At 45.1% G+C, this 22000-nt stretch overlaps 1 protein-coding gene across 1 annotated transcript in view; it reads right to left on the bottom strand.

Annotated features, from left to right (window-relative positions):
- The window catches only part of LOC126427160 (zinc finger protein 26-like), an 87598-nt gene that overhangs the window by 21821 nt on the left and 43777 nt on the right, over positions 1-22000 (bottom strand). The window contains exon 3 of the mRNA XM_050089385.1: positions 20488-20525. Within this exon, the coding sequence (XP_049945342.1) occupies positions 20488-20525 (38 nt within the window). The remainder of the gene's footprint in view (positions 1-20487; positions 20526-22000) is intronic.

Genomic DNA, 22000 nt, shown 5'->3' with positions numbered 1-22000 from the left:
TGTAGTTTACTCCTGCCCTATTTAGCAGAACCTGTAAATCCACCACCTTTTGGGGCAGGTTGAGGAATCTGCAACCTACACAGTTGCAGAACTGTCTGGAACTCTGATTCAGACCTTCACTCCACTCTGTACGAAATAACCACTTTCAGTTTAGCCCATGATGGTGAGCTCCACCTTCATCTCTCAGGCAAGAATGGCAGTATTTATTAGCTAGGCGCTGAAACCAGACAGAACCTATTCCAATCCAATGTCACACATGTAAGTTGCGTTTCATAAGAAATGCGACCAAATTCATAAAAAATCGTTTAATATATTCGTACAAATAAAAAATTTTCAAAATAGCACTCTCTTGCGTCAATACACTTCTGGAGGCGGTGTTTCCATGCCTGGAAGGCATCTTGGAATTTCTTTAGAACTGATGTAACATGGGCCTGGATGCTTTCAATCGTGTCCCAATGTTTTCCTTTCATGACTCCTTTTAACCAAGGAAACAAAAAAAGTCAGCAGGAGCCAGGTCAGGACTGTAGGGAGGCTGAGGAACCAATGGGGTCTTGGTCCTGGCAAGAAAATCTTTTACAATGAAGGCACTGTGACTGTGCATTGTCGTGGCGAACTTTCCACTTATCCTTGCTGTCACTTTGGCAGTGCGAGACCCTCCTTTTCAGGCTTTTGAGCACTTCCAAGTAGAAAGCTGAGTTCACTGTAGTCCCGGTAGGTAGGAATTCGTGGTGGACAATGCCCCTGACGTCCAAGAAGGCTATGAGCATGGTTTTGATCCTGGACTTGCTCATGCGTGCCTTCTTGGGATGGGGCGACGATGGGGTGTGCCACTCTGAACTCTGCCTTTTTGTCTCAGGGTTGTACTCAAAAATCCACGACTCTTTAGCAGTGATAACGGATTTTAAAAATTGAGGATCGTTTTCACACATTTCCAACATTTCTTGGCAGCATGCTTGTATTCTTCGGTCAACACTTCTGGGACAAGTTTGGCTCACATCTTTCTCATGTTCATATCTTCGGTCACAATGCGGAAAGAGGTTGTTTCTGACATGTCTAAAGTTTGTGCTATCAATTGAAGGCTCAGCTGTCTGTTAGAGTTCAAACACGCGGTTGATAGCCATTCACTGCGAGGTTCGTCGGTAATCTCCTCTCGGCCCTCCATAAACGACTTGTGCTATTGGAAAAGTTGCGATTTGGACAAGCAATCATTCCCAAAGGCATGCTGAACTAATGGAACATTTTGGTGGCGGACTTCCTAAGTTTAACGTAAAATTTGATAGCGTACCGTTCCTCTACAGAATGACCCATTGTGTCAAGTTACATAAACTCAAAACGGGGTTGACAGAAATGCACATCCTGACTCTCCGGCACTTGCAACCGAATGAGACAGAGCGTTTTGAAACTAACTCCCCCATCCACTTAGCCCAGCAGGTTACAACACGCTGTGGTGTACCGTTGCGTTAGAAAGACATTGGTCGCATTACTCATGGATCGCAATCGGTATTGTTACCACCAACGTGAGTCACCACTTACAGCTAGCTATGCCATGGTTTTCATGGCATTCAGAAGCACCCATTTATAATCCGTAAAGACTCCATCCAGTATGCACACAGAATGCACATTGGATTCCTTCCCCTCCTATGCAGTCTTATCTCTAAATGGCGCCATTACACACCTAACATCGGAGATTCCAAGTACCAGTAATACTACCCTCTGCGAATGCTCAGTCTTAGGCTTCCTTTGGAACATGGCACACGACTTCATCTGGCTCATGGATTCCATCAGCCATAGACAGCTCCCAAATCTGTTCATTAGACAAACAGAGCAGGCTCTTCGATCAGCAACATGGAAATCCGTCCACTGCCTCCCACACGCTTGAATAACTTCCCACTCAACCACAAGTGAGAGGTCAATCTCAGTGTGGGCAGTACCCAATATGACTGCAACAGTGGACCAATTGGTGTACAACACTGCCTGGAGCTGTGAGCGAAGGATCACCAACTTGATTCACATCTGAACACAGCAATTACTATATCTGTCCATACCAGAGTTGGCATGGTAGATACACAGACATATGCGAAATATAGGAGTTGAAGGTAAGGAAAATTGACAAAATTTAAAATAAGTCGCTTCTTATGAAAACATGTGTCAGCCCACAGTACTCTGATGTGCTACTGCTGCTACTATGAGAGCTACCACTGGATTCGGCGATCTAAGTGCTGCAAGTAACACAAAACGAATGATTCAATGCAGACAGTGGTTCTGTGCAGTGCACAGTTACTAAAGCGTATAAATGTGCCTGATAAATACACAAATGTGCACAAAATACAGGGTTTGATGCTAAATAACAACAACAATATTACAATTATAACTATAATGATAGTAGATGTCACGAAAATACACTTACATCAATTGATAAATAATTTGATCTCTTGTGACAAACAACAAATGATAAGGATGTCAAGTCATGCATCAGAAGTCCCTGTTGTGAGCCAGTTTAAGTATTAATGCTGACGCTGATGAACAGAGAAAATGAGCAAATAAGCTTCTAACTAACACTATGTGCTTTCCTTGCAGGAAAGGTGAAGTCGTTGTATCAGCAGGCATCTGGTGTCAACATAATGCTGTTCAATCAAACCTACTGTTTGAATACCAGTGGGTGTACGCATGTTAGTGTCAGTGTATTATCGAAAAGGGAGTTCTAATAAGTGGTTTTATTTGAAAACCATCAATTTAGTGATGACAAAGTAATATTCCCCCCTCCCCCCTCCCCCCCCAATGAACCATGGACCTTGCCGTTGGTGGGGAGGCTTGTGTGCCTCAGTGGTACAGATAGCCATACCATAGGTGCAACCACAACAGAGGGTTATCTGTTGAGAGGTCAGACAAACGTGTGGTTCCTGAAGAGGGGCAGCAGCCTTTTCAGTAATTGCAGTCTGAATGATTGACTGATCAGGCCTTGTAACATTAACCAGAATGGCATTGCTATGCTGGTACTGTGAATGGCTGAAAGCAAGGGGAAACTACAGTTGTAATTTTCCTGAGGGCATGCAGCTTTACTGTATGGTTAAATGATGATGGCGTCCTATTGCGTAAAATATTCCAGAGGTAAAATAGTCCCCCATTCAGATCTCTGGGCAGGGACTATTCAGGTGGTGGTTGTTAGGATGTTTAAGGGGGACTAAAAAGCTATGGTCATCAGTCCCCCATTCCAAAAACAGGCGAGACATTAAGGCGCGGAGCAGATAAAACCCCGAGGGGAAGGATACTCCCCCCCAGGCCCTAAAAGAACAGAAATGCGGTAACGAATACGACAGACACGAAGAGGACAGATGAACACCAGACAAAAAAAAACAGAAGAAAAGAAGATGGCCGGAGACTGGTTGACTGACCACGACAACAAAAAAGGGAAAGAGTCAACCAACCGACTACACACTAAAATCTGCAACCAAATATGAGAGACTCGAGGACAAGAGACACGCAAAGGGAAAGGTGCAGGACCACTCTAAATGGAACCATAAAAAGGACCAGCACGGATAAAATGTAAAACACTGTCAGCCATGGAGGCATCATCGCATAAAATCAAAGGCAAGGTGCCCAGGAGATTATAAGACTGCCGAAGGGTGCGCAGTAGGGGACACTCCAATAAAACGTGGGCGACTGTCAGCCGGGACCCACACCGACACGGGGGGGGGGGATCCTCCCGACGCAAAAGATGGCCATGCGTCAGATATGTATGGCCGATGCGGAGCCGACACAGGATAACAGACTCCCCGCGAGAAGACCGCAGGGAGGAGCGCCACACATCGGTCGTCTCCTTGACAGCCCGCAGTTTATTGGGGGTGTCATGCCACGCCACTCAACAGACCACACCCCAAGCACCTTACGGCGCAACACCAGCTGCAGGTCGTGAGCTGTGAGGCCGATCTCCAAAGCTGGGGCGTCGATCGCCCCTTTGGCCAGCCTGTCAACACGTTCGTTCCCTGGGATGCCAACATGACCTGGCGTCCAAACCAAGACCACAGAACGACCAGAACGGGTAATGGCGGAAACAGACTCCTGAATAGAGGACACCAGAGGAGAAGAGGGATAGCAGCGGTCGATGGCCTGAAGGCTGCTCAGGGAGTCACTGCAGATGACGATGGACCTACCTGAGCAGAAATGCATATGCTCAAGAGCGCGCAAGATGGCCACCAGCTCTGCAGTAAAAATACTGCAGCCAGCCGGCAAGGAGCGTTGCTCAACATGGGCAGCGTGAGCAAAAGCGTAGGCAGTGCGACCATCAACCAGGGAACCATCAGTGTAGACAGGCTCACAGCCCGGAAATGATTCGAGGAGCGCAAGAAAACGGCGACGGAGGGCCACAGGCGGAACTGAGTCCTTAGGTCCCTGTGCCAAATCCAGACGGACGGACGGCCGGGACAAACACCAGGGAGGCGTTGGTGTACGGACCCGGAAGGGAGGCAGAAGAGGGAATGACCCCAGTTCTGACAGCAGGGACTGGACACGGACAGCTACGGAAAGCCCAGACCTAGGTCGCCGTTCGGGCAGATGGAGGACCATGGCAGGGAAAAGCAGGCGACGATTGGGATGGCCTGGCGAGCAATGCACGTGGATAGCATAGTCGGCGAGCAGACGATGGCGGCGAATCCACAGCGGGGGAACCCCGGCCTCCACCAGTAGACTATCCACGGGGCTGGTGCGAAAAGCGCCAGTTGCAAGCCAAACCCCACAGTGGTGTATGGGGTCTAACAACTTCAACACTGAGGGGGATGCAGACCCATAGGCCAGGCTCCCATAATCAAGCCGGGACTGCACAAGGGCTCTGTACAATCGCAGCAGCATGCAGCGATCGGCACCCCAAGACGTGTGGCTAAGGCAGCGGAGGGCGTTGAGGTGCCGCCAGCATTTTTGCTTCAGCTGAGTAACATGAGGAACCCATGTGAGCCGGGCATCAAACACGAGTCCCAAGAAGCGGCAAGTGTCCACCACGTCAAGCAGGTGGCCGTCGAGGTAACGTTCAGGATGAGGGTGGACCGTCCGACGCCTGCAGAAGTGCATAACTCGAGTCTTGGCTGCAGAGAACTGAAAACCATGAGTCAGAGCCCATGATGCTGCCTTGCGAACGGCGACTTGCAGCCTGCGTTCGGCGACTCCCGTAGTCGTGGAGCTAAATGAGATGCAGAAGTCATCGGCATACAAAGAAGGAGACACCGACAACCCCACGGCTGCAGCCAGGCCATTAATGGCCACTAGAAATCAGGAGACGCTCAACACCAAGCCCTGCGGGACCCCATTTTCCTGTATATAAGATGAACTAGAGGCGACACCGACTTGCACCCGGAAAGAGCGGCGCAATAAAAAGGTTTGAAGAAAAGCCGGGAGCCGACCACGAAGACCCCACTCATACAGCGTGGCGACGATGTGATGCCTCCATGTGGTGTCATACGTCTTCCGCAGATCGAAAAATACAGCAACGAGATGCTGACGTTGGGCAAAGGCCGTACGAATAGCAGATTCCAGCCGCACCAAATTGTCCGTGGCAGACCGGCCCCGACGGAAGCCACCCTGGGATGGAGCGAGGAGACCGCGCGACTCAAGGACCCAACACAAACGCCGCCCCACCATACGTTCGAGCAATTTGCACAAAACGTTGGTGAGGGTAATGGGACAATAGCTGTCCACTGCCAATGGGTCCGCACCGGGCTTCAAGATGGGGACAATAAAACCCTCTCGCCATTGCGACGGGAACACGCCCTCGCTCCAAATGCGGTTAACGATGGAGAGAATGTGTCGCTGGCAGTCCCTGGAGAGATGCTTCAGCATCTGTGCGTGGATGCAGTCCGGTCCTGGTGCTGTATCAGGGCAATCGGCGAGGGCAGCGAGGAATTCCCTCTCGCTGAAAGGAGCATTGTATTTTTCAGGACGACGCGTGCGGAACGATAACGGCGTCTGCTCGGCTCGCTCCTTGAGAGAGCGAAAGGCGGGGGGATAAGTTGCAGTTGCAGAGCTCTTAGCAAAGTGCGCAGCAAGGTGTTCAGCAATGGCGACAGCGTCCGTGCAGACAGCGCCGTCCAAGGAGATCCCAGGGACACCCATAGGGGTCTGGTATCCATAAATCCGCCGGATCCGGGACCACACGAGCGAGGCGGAGACATTGGAGCCCAAGGATGAGACATACCTCTCCCAGCACTCCTGCATACGCCGTGCAATAAGACGACGGGCCAAGGCACGGAGCCTCTTAAAGGCGATGAGGGTCTCTAGAGACTGGTGCCGCCTATGACGCTGGAGAGCCCGCCGACGGTCGCAAATAGCCTCAGCAATCTCCGGCGACCACCAGGGTACAGCCTTCCTCCGAGGGAGGCCAGAAGAGCGGGGGATGGCAGCCTCGGCCGCCGAAATAATTGACGTGGTTAAGACGCGGACCACCTCGTCAATGTCACACTGTGGGGGGGAGACTCAAAGGTTGCAGCGGAAGTAAAAGCCGCCCAGTCAGCCCTATGGAGAGCCCAGCGGGGCAGGCGCCCAGAAGAACGACACTGGGGTAGTGACAAATAGATGGGAAAATGGTCACTACCGCACAGGTCAGGGTGAACCCTCCAGTGGAGGGATGGGACAAGTCCGGGGCTGCAAAGACAGAGATCGATGGCCGAGAACGAGCCATGGGCAACACTGAAATGCCTGGGAGCACCGGTGTTCAAGAGGCTAAGGTCGAGCTGAGCCAACAAATGCTCCACGGCCCGACCGCGGTCATCAGAGACAGTCCCACCCCATAGAGGGTTGTGGGCATTGAAATCGCCCAGAAGCAGCATTGGTGGCGGAAATAACCGCCGCAGTTCCATTGGAGAATGGAAGCAGGAAGGGACTGGGAGGGCGTGAATGTGACTAAGAGGCAGACAGCGCTTCAGAGCCAACTGCCGCCACTGGGGGAGAGTCAGCTGAGTCCATAGGAGAGGCCCCCATGGGTTCTGTGAGGGTGAGATCTGCGGCAGAGGCGAGGATCTCCATCTCATCCCCGGAGCCAGGACTATGTACAGCAGGCGGTGCTGAAACCGCCGGGAACGTCCTTCTTCTTGGACACATGCCGTTCCTTCTTCTCACGTCGGCCCTTAGGGTGAGAGGGCTGGGAGAGCTTCTCTGAAGGAGCGTCGGAGGCTGACGACGATGCAGAAGCCCTACGACCAGCAGTTGGTGGAACCTTCAGCCACTGGCTGACATCTGGCTGGGAAGGAGAAGAAACAGAGGAAGGGAGAGCCCCGAGGGACCCCTTCTGCGAGAGAGGAACCGGCGGAGGCAACGCCGGCGGAGAAGGAGGGGGAGGGATCGAGCCTCCCGGTTGTGGAGCAGATGTCACTCCCGAAGTAAGCGTGGGGGGAGCGACAGAAGAGGGTTTGCCCCCAACTGCTAAGGGGGCAACAGAGGAAGGCTTGCCCCCAGACACGAGGGGGGGCAGACAGAGATACACGGCCCCAAGGGCCCACTGAAGGCGGCACAGATGAGGCGACAACTGTCGCTCGCATGGGCGACGATAACGTGGCTGCAGCGTAAGATGTGCGAATGGAAGCAGGATACAACCTTTCATATTTCAGTTTTGCCTCTCGATAAGTAAGCCGGTCCAAGGTCTTAAATTCCATGATCTTCCGCTCCTTATGAAGAACGGGGCAATCCGGCGAGCATGGAGAGTGGTGCTCCCCACAGTTGACACATACAGGCGGAGGCGCACATGGAGAATCGGGATGAGAGGGGCGTCCGCAATCTCGACATGTAGCGCTGGATGGGCAACGGGAGGACATATGCCCAAACTTCCAGCACTGGAAGCACCGCATCGGGGGAGGGACGTATGGCTTCACATCGCAACGGTAAACCATCACCTTGACCTTCTCGGGCAAGACATCACCCTCGAAGGCCAAGATAAAGGCACCGGTGGCCACCCTGTTCGTCTTGGGCCCTCTATGTACACGACGGACAAAATGGACACCATGTCGTTCCAAGTCGGCTCTCAGCTCGTCATCGGATTGTAACAAGAGGTCACGATGGTAAATAATCTCCTGGACCATATTTAAGCTACTGTGGGGAGTGACGGTAACAGGGACGTCACCCAGCTTATCGCACAAGAGCAACGCTCGTGACTGGGCTGGGGAGGACGTCTTGAGGAGGATGGACCCATTCCTCATTTTAGACAACCCCGCCACTTCCCCAAACTTATCCTCCAGGTGTTCCACAAAAAACAGAGGCTTCGTCATAAGAAAGAAGTCACCATCAGTCCTGCTGCAGACACGGTATTGCGGTACGTAAGGCTCCCGCTTGGCACTAGATCGGCGTCCCTCCCATGGCGCAGCCAATGAGGGGAACGACTGAGGGTCATATTGTGCAGCATCAAAGTCTACTCTACCACGCTTAGAGACGCTGGTGGCCGTGCGACCACCAGCTTGGTGTAATTTATTGTGCTTCATTGCGCCACATCCGCCCAGATGCCACCTACTCCGAACGAGGGCTCTCCCCAAGGGCGCCACCCAGCCGAAGCAATGGGTACCTGGCCGATATCCCATTGCCCGGAGTCCCCGTGCCCCAGACAAGATGGGCACATACTCCTTGGCATGCATGGGGAGGAAACAGCTCTAGCATCTGTACTGCGATCCCTGCGTGGTCAGGGGGCTACCACCAAGAGGGTACATGACGACCCCACCACAACGGACAGGCTACCGTGCTGGATTTCAGGTGCTGAAAGGGTCCACAGTTGTCGTAGGCGCTACGAAGAAGAGTGCGCACAAGGCGAGAAGGAGACAACCCAGAAGATGTTGGGCGTAGTCCCCCCCCCACACGACAATAGGTAACATGCAAGATGGCGGAGCATGATGGACCAATAGAAAAACACCACGTAAGGTGTCCTTCCCCAAATGGCACGCACTAACAACGGAAATTTTGAAAAAAAGGAGGTCAAACCCAAGAGGGCACCATCACAGAAGGCCGAAACGTTTGAGACTCCTTTTAGTCGCCTCTTACGACAGGCAGGAATACCGTGGGCCTATTCTTACCCCCGAACCCGCAGGGGGGGGGGGGGGACTATTCAGGAGGACGTTGTTATCAGGAGAAACAAGACTGGCGTTCTACATATTGGAGTGTGCAATGTTGTGCACATACGTTAGGTAATTTAAAAAGGGAAATGGATAGGTTAAAGCTAGATGTAGTGGGAAGTAGTGAATTTCCGTGGCATGAGGAACAAGGCTTTGGGTCAGGTGAATACAGGGTTATAAATACAAAATCAAATAGGGGTACTGCAGGAGTAGGTTTAATAACGAATAAAAATAGCATCATGGATAAGTTACTACAAACAGCACAGTGAACACGTTGTTGTAGCCAAGATGACACGAAGCCCACACCTTCCACAGTAGTACAAGTTTATATGCTAACTAGCTCCACAGATGAAGAGATTGAAGGAATGTATGATGAGATAAAAAAAAAAATTATTCAGATAGTGAAGGGAGACGAAAATTAAATAGGCGTGGAGGACTGGAACTCGATAGTAGGAAAACGAAGAGAAGGAAGTGTAGTAGGTGAATATGGAATGGGGAAAAGGAATGAAAGAGGAAGCTGCCTGGTAGAATTTTGCACAGAGCATAACTTAATCATAGCTAACACTTGGTTTAAGAGTCATGAAAGAAGGTTGTATACTTGGAAGAGGCCTGGAGACTCTGGAAGCTTTCCGATTGATCATGTAATGGTAAGACAGAGATTTTCGAACTAGATTTTAAATTGTAAGACATTTCCAGGGGCAGATGTGGACTCTGACCACAATCTATTGGTTATGAACTGTACATTAAAACTGAAGAAACTGCAAAAAGGTGGGAATTTAAGGAGATGTGACCTGGATAAACTTGAAGAACCAGAGGTTGTATAGAGTTTCAGGGAGAGCATAAGGGAACAATTGACAGGAATGGGGGAAAGAAATACAGTAGAAGAAGAATGGGTAGATTTGAGAGATGGAATAGTGAAGGTAGCAGAGGATCAAGTAGGTAAAGAGGCGAGGGCTGGTAGAAATCTTTGGGTAACAGAAGAGATATTGAATTTAACTGATGAAAGGAGAAAGTATAAAAATGTAGTAAATGGTGCAGGCAAGAAGGAATACAAATGTCTCAAAAATGAGATCGACAGGAAGTGCAAAATGGCTAAGCAGGGATGGCTAAAAGACAAATATAACAATGTAGATGCACATATCACTAGGGGTAAGATAGATACTGCCTACAGGAAAATTAAAGAGACCTTTGGAGAAAAGAGAACCACTTGTATGAATATCAAGAGCTTAGATGGAAACCGAGTTCTAAGCAAAGAAGGGAAAGCAGAAAGGTGGAAGGAGTATATAGAGGGTCTATACAAGGGCGATGTTCTTGAGGACGATATTATGGAAATGGAAGAGGATGTAGATGAAGATGAAATGGGAGATATGATACTATGAGAAGAATTTGATAGAGCACTGAAAGACTTAAGTCGAAACAATGCCCCAGGAGTAGACAACATTCCATTAGAACTACTGACAAAACTCTACCATCTGGTGAGCAAAATGTATGAGACAGGCGAAATACCCTCAGACTTCATGAAGAATATAATAATTCCAATCTCAAAGAAAGCAAGTGTTGATGACATGTGTGAAAATTACCAAACCGTCAGTTTAATAAGTCACAGCTGCAAAATACGAACACGAATTCCTTACAGACCAACGGAAAAACTGGTGGATGCCGACCTCGGGGAAAATATATTTGGATTCCGTTAATATGTTGGAACACGTGACGCAATACTGACACTACGACTTATCTTCAAAGACAGATTAAGGAAAGGCATTTGTAGACTTAGAGAAAGCATTTGACAATGTTGACTGGAATACTTTCTTTCAAATTCTGAAGATGGCAGGGGTCAAATACAGGGAGCAAAAGGCCATTTACAATTTGTACAGAAACCAGATTGCAGTTTTAAGAGTCGAGGGGCGTGAAAGGGAAGCAGTGGTTGGGAAGGGAGTGAGACAGCAAGCAGTAAAGGAAATTAAAGAAAAATTTGGAATAGGAATTAAAATCTATGGTGAAGAAATAAAAACTTTGAGGTTTGCCGACGAGACTGTAATTTTGTCAGAGACAGCAAAGAACCTGGAAGAGCAGTTGAACGGAACACACAGTGTCTTAAAAGGAGGCTATAAGACGAACAACAAAAGCAAAACGAGGATAATGGAATGTAGTCTAATTAAATCAGGTGATTCTGAGGGTTGAAATTAAAATTTAAAACAGTCTTGATCGCAATCTTGTTAGAATATTTTTTATTGGGGTATTTGTATGGAGTGTAGCTATGTATGGTTGTGAAATGTGGACGATAAATAGTTAGCACAAGAAAAGAATAGTAGCTTTCGAAATGTGGTGCTACAGGAGAAGGTTGAAGATTACATAGGTAGAATGCTACAGGAGAAGTTTGAAGATTAAATGAGTAGATCATGTAACTAATGAGAAGGTACTGAATAGAATTGGGGAGAAGAGGAATTTGTGGCAGAACTTGACTAAGAGAAGGATCGGTTGGTAGGACATATTCTGAAGCATCAAGGGATCACCAATTTAGTACTGGAGGGCAGCATGGAGGGTGAAAATCGTAGAGGGAGACCAAGAGATGAGTACACTAAGCAGATTCAGAAGGATGTAGGTTGCAGTAGTTACTTGGAAATGATGAAGCTTGCACAGGATAGAGCAGCATGGAGAGCAGCATCAAACCACTCTCTGGGCTGAAGACAACAACAACAACAACAACAACAAAGATATTCTCCTTGGATTAATGACATTGAGCATGCAGTGTGTCAACGCAGATTTCAGCCTTGTTCCACAGACAAGTTTGCTCTCCCCTGATGTTACAAAGTGATCATAAAATCTCTGTAGGGGATTCAGTCGGTACAGTTAAAATATTTAACAACAGAGGGAGCACAGATCTACAAGAGCTGATTTTTAACATTTAATGAAATCCACTACAGGATGAGCTAGAGTGTTGGCAAAGATGGCAGTCGCATATTCTCCAATTCTACGACACACTGTGCAGAAATTTACTGTCGATAGCTTGCCAAACTCTCCACTCATTAGAAACTACCATAGCTCGACTCCATGATGCATTCTGTGCATTGACGTAAGTGTCAATGTATGATTCAACATTACCAGATGTGGGCACTGAATTACGATCGTTTTTAAGTTTGTTTATATGCCCAGCTGTAACAAATACTTTATAAAACCCCTCCATTTCAATGTAAATAAACAGTTACCACCATGACCAAGTGGACAAAACAGTCTCACCCCAAGGGTCTTTAAATGACTGGTCCTGCAATGATGAAGGTGTAAACCAGAAGAACGAGACGAATGGATCATTACTTCCTCATATTAGAAGTGCTTTGGTTATTGGGCTTCATGCTGCGGAAAATAATCAAATGTTTACACTGTTGACGTATCCTGCGGGAGTCCACTTAGAGCATGTATATATTTTTCAAAAATACTGTTTCAGTTAAAATATCAGCTACTGCAGGAGATTTTGCACGGAATTGAAGGACTAACAGGCAGTGATATTCCACCACCTGAAAAAGTAAAACAAAACAGCACATTCTTATTTGGCAACATCTTTGTGGGAAATCAGGATATGTGCAGATATTTCTGCTTTGCTCGCCGCATGCAAGTCAATATATTTTATTTCAGTGAGACATACTTAAGCATCCAAAAGCTGTTTGTCTGGAATGCACCAACCTTGTAACTTTCGAACAGGCAATCTGAATTAAAGCATATTTTCGAAGCACATGTAGGAACAGAGATGTTACTCATTGAATTCGTTATATGTAAGGATTGCTGGAATAACTCTCAGCATAGCTTGCTGGTTACATATAAAACTAGTAAATTGAATGAGAGTCCATAGAAACAGAACTTTAACTAGATTCTTCAAAAAGGCAATGCACCAAAATGCGCATGTGTCAGTATATTTTACACTATGTACAAATTTGCAGATGTGTTGCATATTCTTTAAGAGGACGCAAAGCACGTGCGTTTGACCAAAAAATGGAGGCAATCAACACTAAATTAATGGAACTGAAGGTCTTGTTAAGAGAGGTGCTATAAATTTGAGGTGTTGAATGTTCATATACAGAAATATGAACTGTGTGTCAACGAGAAAACTAAAGGAGTCAGTATAAAACTAATGTATGTGTGAAATATCGATGTGATAGCTAAGGCACTTCATGCCCGTCACCACCAATTGTCTCAAAGTAAACCTAAGTTGTAAACTGTCTCAAAAATGGCGTAGTTCAAAAATGGTTCAAATGGTTCTGAGCCGTATGGGACTCAACATCTGAGGTCATCAGTCCCCTAAAACATAGAACTACTTAAACCCAACCTACCTAAGGACATCAGAAACATTCATGCCCGAGGCAGGATTCGAACCTGCGACTGTAGCGGTCGCACGGTTCCAGACTGAAGCACCTAGAAACTCTCGGCCACAACGGCCAGCAATGGCTTAGTTTACACCAACATGTTGATGAGAAAGTGTAATGTTAAAAACTGGAAATTTGACTGAAGTTACTTTGGTGAAAGTAAGGTCAACTGCAACAAGACCATTATCTCTCAGTAATATTTAAGCCAGTAACTGACAGGCTGAAAGAGCTGTCATGTACTATGGATTGAAGCAGAAACAGGAGGAGGAGGAGGAGGAGGAGGAGGAGGAGGAGGCATGCTGAGTTAAGACAGAACATATGGGGTCATCAGGGCGAAACCATATTTCTTAGGAAAGCCCACAATATGTTTAACCACGAAGGCAGTAAGAATTGTTAACAAGGAATTTGGAAGATTGCCTTGGCTGTTACAGTTAATAATTTTGAAAATGGCGAGTGTTAAAAATATACCCTGAAACTATAAAAACATGTGGTGCAATATTAAGCATGATCAACGCATGTAAAACCCCGAAAGGATGAATGGATATCTCATAGAGCGACAAATACAGGACTGTAACTACAGCAGCAGTAGCAGCTCCACATAGTGTAGGTAAAAGTCGAAGTTCAGCAAGAAAGACTAAACAATCTGCCTCTGAAGTATATAAATTATGGTAACTAAATGAAATCATAGCTCGATTACGCCTGTTTACAGCTTCAGTTAGGCAAGAGAATGCAGATTACATGAACAAAATGTTATCGATCTTACCTGAGCTTAGAAAAATATGCATCGTCGAGTAATTGTGGAGAGAGTTGTTCATGAGCTTTACAGACCTGCATGCAGAATATATCTGATAATACGAGGAATGGATTATGCATGGCAGGCTCATCTCTTAGATACACAGGACTACTTACAATCAAATAATGGTTTCAACTACATTCTCACAGTCACAGGCACACACGGTCACAGGCACAGAGGTTTCTGAATAATTGTTGCACACAGGACTAAATTGACTGCCCAACAGACTTGAGGCATATGATGGAAGTGAATTTTACGATAGGCATTTCAAAGCAGAATTGGAATGATGTGGGATAAATCACTATTCAACATTCTCTCATTTGGAAACTAATATTGCCAAATGGTTGAACTGGATAAATAGAAACCGAATGTGGAAGCAATTTAATCTTCAACGTACGTGCAAATGTCTGAACATCCAGCCACAAATCATTGCAAGTATAATCACATTATTCACCACAGAATTAAGAACAAACCTATTGATGTTACAAACGAATTATGGGAACGCTTTGAACCCAATATGTTCCTCATACAGCAGGTCATAAGATGTTGAGGGAACAGAGCATTGATGAAATGGCTTAGTTTCTCATCAAAGCACTACAGCTGGGTGAACACTCGCATTTTGCTATGTAATACGAAAAGCAAAGCTCAAACCATGCAGTAGTGTGATATGAGTGCTAGGAAACGTATCAACAAAGTTGGAGGTGGTATTCTCGAGAAGCAGCGATCGGAATTTTGTATCTCTGGATACAATTTCTGCGGAGTTGGAACAAAATTGAAATAGCACCTAGCTTATGGTGATAAGGGCTTTGATGCTTTGGACAATGTACGCAAAGAGCACACAATCGCCTACACTACAAACAAAGATCACCATATTGCACACCAAATACTCATTGATAAGGCTGCGCAGGTATGTCAAGGGACTGATATTCATGTAGGACAACCTATGTCTGCATATGTGGTTGATAAGGCAATGTTTGGGTACTGGACTAACCTTCAAGCAAATACTGAATGCAGCTCACTGCATACTAAACAAGATGAAAAACCTATGTGATGTTTAAAAAATTCGTGACAGCGGCAAAACGAGCCTAGAGGCAGAAAGAAGGAAGGAAAGGATGTGTTAAAAGGCATAGGTTGCTACCAATACCAAAGAGATCTGGTGGACCAATTCTGTTTATGATACCTCCATTTGCTGGGCTGTCAGCCACTGGTTTCATTAGCTAGGAGACCTGATATATTTCAAGCAGTACAGAACGTCCAAAAATGCGAAAAGTAATTACAAGCAGTTAAAAGGCATAATATGACCATGGAGGCCATCGCTATGGGTAAAGGCTTATATTTACAATACAGGAAATAACTTGGGTTGTACATTTAAGAAAAAGCCCACAGCAGTGGTACTGGAAAGAAGGATTAAAAACATAGATCCGCTTAAACTCATCAGAAAATTTAAAATCGCGATATTTTACAGCGTGTTTATGTAGGATACATGGCCTGAGACAGTGTGGAAACCCAAGAAACGTGGAACTGTCAATGTAGATGTTGTTCAGGGTATGTAGCGCTTTGTCATTTAAGGTCACATGAAAGATTGTGTTCTCATTTTACCAATAGGAACCAGCTGTTGTACAATGTTTGACACTACCATAACTTCAGTTCATACCTCTGAGGATATTTCTGCATGGTATTTTTCCAGAAAATTGCATAAAAACAAGCAGTATGCAAGTCTCCACATCATTTGAGGCTGCAATGTAATTACGTACACTCAAATGCTAATTGGTCTAAATTGAATGCAAACTACTTTCCTCCAATAGATGAGCAGGGAGTAGTGATGTACAGAATCAACTGGTCTGGAAACACACGAAAGCATAGCTAACGTCACTGAATTAATAATAAATTGCGTCTAGAGAATGGGGAAGTTGTGGCAATACCTCCTGGCTCTTGCGACATTGTCAATTCATATGTACACTTGAAACGTTTAGTTGAAGGATTTGAGGTACATGTAAACGTTAATATGTTTAAATCAGAGATAAAAATGAAACTCATTGCGGACTTCAGTCACAAATATTCAATAGGATGGCTACTACATTTCTCAAAGGGTCAAGTGATAGTGTATAATACTGATAAAAATTTTGAGTTAATCAACTGGTGGCCATACTGTCAGTAAGTACAATTCGTGTAGAGCATAATATTGCAACGAATTTTGTACCTTGATGACAGGTTAGTCCATACTACTTATCCATTTTTTCCTACAATGGGTCCTGCTTATAAAAGTGAAGAAAATGAAGTCCACAATAAACATGGGCTGCTACATGAAGCCAAGGTGGCGAAGGGTTCACAACCATCATTAATGTGGCAGGTACCGTGAAGTTAGGCTGCTGAAGCAAAAGTCAAAAGTGAACTCCGGGAGGTAACAGAAGAATGGCATGTCCCTTACTGGCAGGAAAGGGAGTCTTCAAATATGAGGGAATAGTATGAGTGGCCACACATGAGAGAGATACAACATGCCTATCCACTGAGGAGGACATCATGCCAGTATATCTAGTAGTTCAGTATCTTCTGCACAGACACTCAACTGGGCTAGTGAAAAAGCCACCAGTGGCGAAACGTACTCCGTGGTGGTGGAGTGTGTTAAGACACCATATGATGGACAGAGGTACAGAGGAATAAACTAAACACCCACACTCTAGTTATGAATGGACATGGGATAAAGAAAACGGAGCAGGGTGGTCTCATCAACTCACCTGGAAGTACCACTTAGGAGATGTAAGACACTGAGGAACTAGGTACTACGTAGAGCTTAGTAAGAATACATGGGAGGACCAAGGAAGTTTCGTATCAGACATGAGCCCCAGGAATTTTCTAGTTTCGGCGAATGGAAGAACAAAAGGCGCAAGATGTAGGATGGTGTAAGAAACTCATTTCACCGAGAAATATTCATACAAAAGGTTTTGGATGTGGATAGTGAAAGCCACTGCACAAGCTTCATGAGAAAAGACGATAGGAACGACGCTGAAGACGCTGCTCAAGGATACAAGTTGATGTAGAACTGCAACAGATTGTAAAATCCTTGAAAAAAAGGGAGGTGAGATGGCTGGTGGGAGAATCCATAATATGGTTAATGGGGATAGCAAAGACAATGATACTCAGATAAATGTGTCCGACAAAGCCAAACCATATAAACAGATGTATAAGGATGATGGTTCAAAATGTGGAGAGCACATCTCCACAAGCGAATCACATTCCTGCACACCTCAGTCCGCCAGGGACCAGGACATGCTACAGTAAACTTGAAGTGCATGGAATTGAACAGTCTGCAACGGAAGGATAACGTTTGGAAGATGCTTTACTTGGTCATCACAGCTATGTGAAGGTCGTGAGGGAGGAGTAAAGAAACCTTAGAAGCCTTAGAAACCTGCCAACTGGGTTTGCACTCAGGTGGGGTAGAAGTCGGAAAATGGATAGCACACAGAAAGTGATCACTTGAGTATGTGTCAGAGGGAGTGGGCCATTCAAGATGACGGGTGAGCTGGACAGTGCAGAATGAGAGGACCAAATGGTAATAAATGTGAATGGAATCTGAAAGAAACATGGGTGCTCCAGTGCTAAGAGGGATGATTCAGAAGGTCAGCTAAGAGGTAACCTCTTGGACGGTGTTCCGGGAGCCTCAAAGCAGATGGTGGGAACTGAAGTCACGAAGTAGCAAAAATGAGTGAAGGAGCTGACCAATGAGCTGGAGTAAGTCTGACTTCGTAACAGCAAATAACAGAGGGATGTAGATGTTACAAAGAGAAAAGGTGAAATGAAGGAGGAAAAAGCAGACTGCAACAGCTACCCAACGAGTGTTCAGTGAGATGGATGACCAGCATGGCTCCATGAGGTGGAATGCAGTCCTTGGGGGAAAGGTCACAGAGTCCCAGAACGAAATATGAGAGGTCAAAGGGGTTGTGAGGACAATTTTTTTCTTGGAAGCAGAAAACAAGCGAACACTGCAATTCCAAGAGCAGCTGTAATTCCTCCTTGTTGGGTCTAGTACCGCAAATGTGCCATTGGAGAAGAGTCATAATGGGGATTGGGGAGGAGGGAACAAATGACAGTCACCTTGCGGTTGCCGAGTACCAGCCTTCAAAAATTCACTGCTACAGGGGCAGAGGCTGGAGAATCCTGTTCATGAGATCTACAAACATTTTGTCATTCTCCTTGGGTCAGCCTGTGAATTCCATGGCAGAAAATCGGTAGGCAGTGGGCACCAGCAAAATGGAGGTCAGCTGGGTGAGGGTATGTGTGCCAAGAGCACTGAAGGGGATCTCTAAGTCAGGGAAGGAGAAAACCGTTCATTTTTGTTTGATTTCTTAGAACTTTCTAGTTGGCAGATGAAGACTACGTTTTTAGCTGTAGAAAGTATTTGTGGGAGTACTGCTTTTGTCCTATCAGCCTGATAGTTGTGTAGCAGGTGATTTCGTCATCAGGGGCAAGGATTTGATGGCTTGTTGTGCAGCTGCAGGAGGAGAAGGAGATGCTACTGTGACCTGAGTGATTGCACTACTGCAATACTGAACTTGAAGTTGCAAGTCTGGGTGGGCATATTCTCCATTATTCATGGCATAGCAAAAATGATACTGTAAATGCCAGATGGTAAAATGCAAGGATCTTGACTAGCAAACAACTATGAGTGACAAGGTGGAGTTTGATGTCCTTCACTCAGATCTCCTGGATGGCTCACTCATTAAGACACATGGGACATTCATGGGATTACAACTGATACAGCAGAGAGGAGGCAAACAGCTGCCCTCATGAGCATCTCTGCCAAGAGCAACACATTTGGCCATGTTTTGACAGGATATGTGTTTTATTATAATGTTGAACTCATTTTGTTTGTAATGTATGGTTGGACCATGATGACTTCATAGTCTGCCTTAATCTTTGAGGCAAACACTACTTGAGCAAATGGTAGAAAAAGAGTGCATGTGGGCTTTAAGTTTGCATTAATCTTTTTCATTACTCAATGGGCCACAGTGATGCCATGATTAGAGGGAAGTGTGGATTTCTCTCTCAGTGAGGCCATCTAACATCAGAAGGTAAAGAACACCATGTGAAGAATTTAGTGAACAATGGTCCTCAACACAAACAGGATAACTCTGGAGGAGTGATGCTGTAAGCAGTTGTAGGGCCTGAAAATCACAATACGTCTTCAGAAGCAAAGTTGTATTATATAAATGACAAAATAATGTCACAGGGCCTGCAACTGCAACAACACCTTTCAGAATAATGCAAGCATTAACCGTAGAAAAGACTGACCACCTCCGGTACGTGATACCATGAGGAATTGATGTACAGCTCGTATGGCCTTGAAATCATTACCCTCATTTAATAGACACACTCTAAGACATTGATTGAGCCACTGCAAAAAATCCCCATGATTGCCAACATCTCCAATGGCATGCTCCTTCCAATTGGGTGTCCCTTCAGAGGGGGATTCACACACCGTAAATGACTGTTCGCACCTCCCGAACTCCTGACAGAGGGACCAACTGGCATTTGGGAAAGTAACAGTCACCACTCTCTGGGCCTGGCCTGTATCAGAGGGTATGTGTGAACCCTACTGTTGACCCAGAGCTAGGAATTATACATTACCTTGTCACCTGTAATGTGTCTAATGAATGAGCCAGCCTTCAGGATCACACCAGGATGATGGAGGAACAAAGAGAATGAGGATTTACCAGTTAAGTCTTCGCTACCTTACTGAAACTGGCACCAGCTACTCACAATTCTTCTTGATAATGGCCTGTAAACTGTCACCACTACAAGCTTGTGTGTTTCCTGAGCACCACTGTGGCACAGCATTGAAAGAGTTCTCCAACACTATATTCATTGATCTGAAAGGCTGGGAATCAGCTCCAATTTTTTGATTTATAGCCACTCACCCTTCCTTGTTCTACTGCAGTATGACATTAGCTTGTGGCTATCAAGATGAATTTGTTGAATGTCAGTGATTTTCAAGTGATGTTCTGGATTAAGCACAATACAGCTGCTGATATACCACCTGAACCTTTGTCTTCCTGTACAGATATTAGACATGAGCTCTATTTATCTAGGAACAGTCACATAATGGTTGTTGCACAGAACAGCATTACTGACAATACTGCCTTGTAATGTTGGTGCTTATTGGTAATTCTGAATAATTAAAGTAGTGCATTTTATTTCTGAAGTACTCTCACAATAAATAATAATTAATATTTCTCAAAAAGTTCTGCAGTGAATTATGAAAACTTACCTTGCACTATCAGATGCATATCTTGTTGAGGCTTCCACCTGAAACATTTCAAGAAATGGCCAGTGATTTACAACTGATGGGACAGTAACTAAATAGATTTATATTAACACCCACCAACATGTGATTGGTCCACCAAATGCTGTAAGTGAAGCTTGAAAATATCATTAAAGAGGACATGATAAACTGTTGCAGTTAATGAAACAGAATATTAGTCAGAATTCACTTTCCATTTTCTCAATTTGTCTTCAGTACTGTAAATAACTACACAAGCTAGTAATTTGGTTGTAGCCATACTTCCTACTAGATACTTCACATTTTTAACCTGTCATGCACTTCCACCTTGTGTAAAATTTTCGTTCACCTTTTTTTATTTTGAAAACTGCCATTCACTGACAGAAGAATCGATTATCATAAATGAAACATTTGGGCCTTTGTGCTCTGGGCAGCCCAGATGAACTTGCAGAGGTGAGGAGCGACTTCTAAACCCATCCTTAAGTTCACATCCAGAACTACATACAGACCTGAACCATTAAATACACAAACATTAATAAATATTGGGAAACTCAAAATACTTTCAGACACTATAAATGTATAACAAAATTGGTATTACAAAACAGCACATTCACAGATGAAGAAAATACCACATTCAGAGAACTGTAGATTTTTACAGAGAACACAGGGAAGAAATTCGCGAAACTATCCCAGAACTAGGCTCTGCATTCATAAACGTCAAATCTATGTTGCAATCAGTACCAAATTTTTCCATTACCTCCAGAAAGACTCACCCCCTGAAATAATCCAATATTTAGATGAGAGGTACACAATAATTGATGCACATTCATCAATAAATCAAGTTAACAAGAACAATGCAGAAAGCAAAACAGTCCTGAGAACTATGTTGAGAAGCATCTGTTGAAGTTCCAGAGGAAAACATAAGAATTTTATTAAATTTTTATCCTCAGATTGGTACAGAATGGAGATGAGAACACTTTCTGCCTAAACTGCTATTAATTAAATGTATTCACAACTGGAATTTTGACTTATGCCATTCTCAGGTGACAGCTTACTATGAACTATGTCGAAGTTATTACATGTCATGCCTAGTCATTGGGGAGTGTATATAAAGATGTGCAGTATGATATGACCGACAGAAATTAGTACATTAAGTACTAACATTGTCTGGACATACAGATTATGAAGACTCCAGTCTTGTAATGACTATGGAATTTGCAAACACAGTTAACTCAAGGAAAGTACTACCTCAAAAGGAATTATAAAGGTTTCAGACATCACACTGACTTACCACTTGAGAATTGTACAGCTGCCAAATTAATTTTGAATAAATATGTACCATAACAGTCCAGGGAGGAAATGTTTTCATTTATAAATGTCTGCCTGACTGTGGATGTAAGAAAAAAGGACAAATGGTAAGAAAAAGACAGTTAGCTAAATTGTTGGCAGATAACCATCCGTGCCACCCCACATATATATCACTAAATCACTAAAAATATAT

Source organism: Schistocerca serialis, chromosome 11 (genome assembly GCF_023864345.2).
Source record: "Schistocerca serialis cubense isolate TAMUIC-IGC-003099 chromosome 11, iqSchSeri2.2, whole genome shotgun sequence".
Taxonomy (NCBI): domain Eukaryota; kingdom Metazoa; phylum Arthropoda; class Insecta; order Orthoptera; family Acrididae; genus Schistocerca; species Schistocerca serialis.
This window is presented reverse-complemented; position numbering and strand designations above follow the sequence as displayed.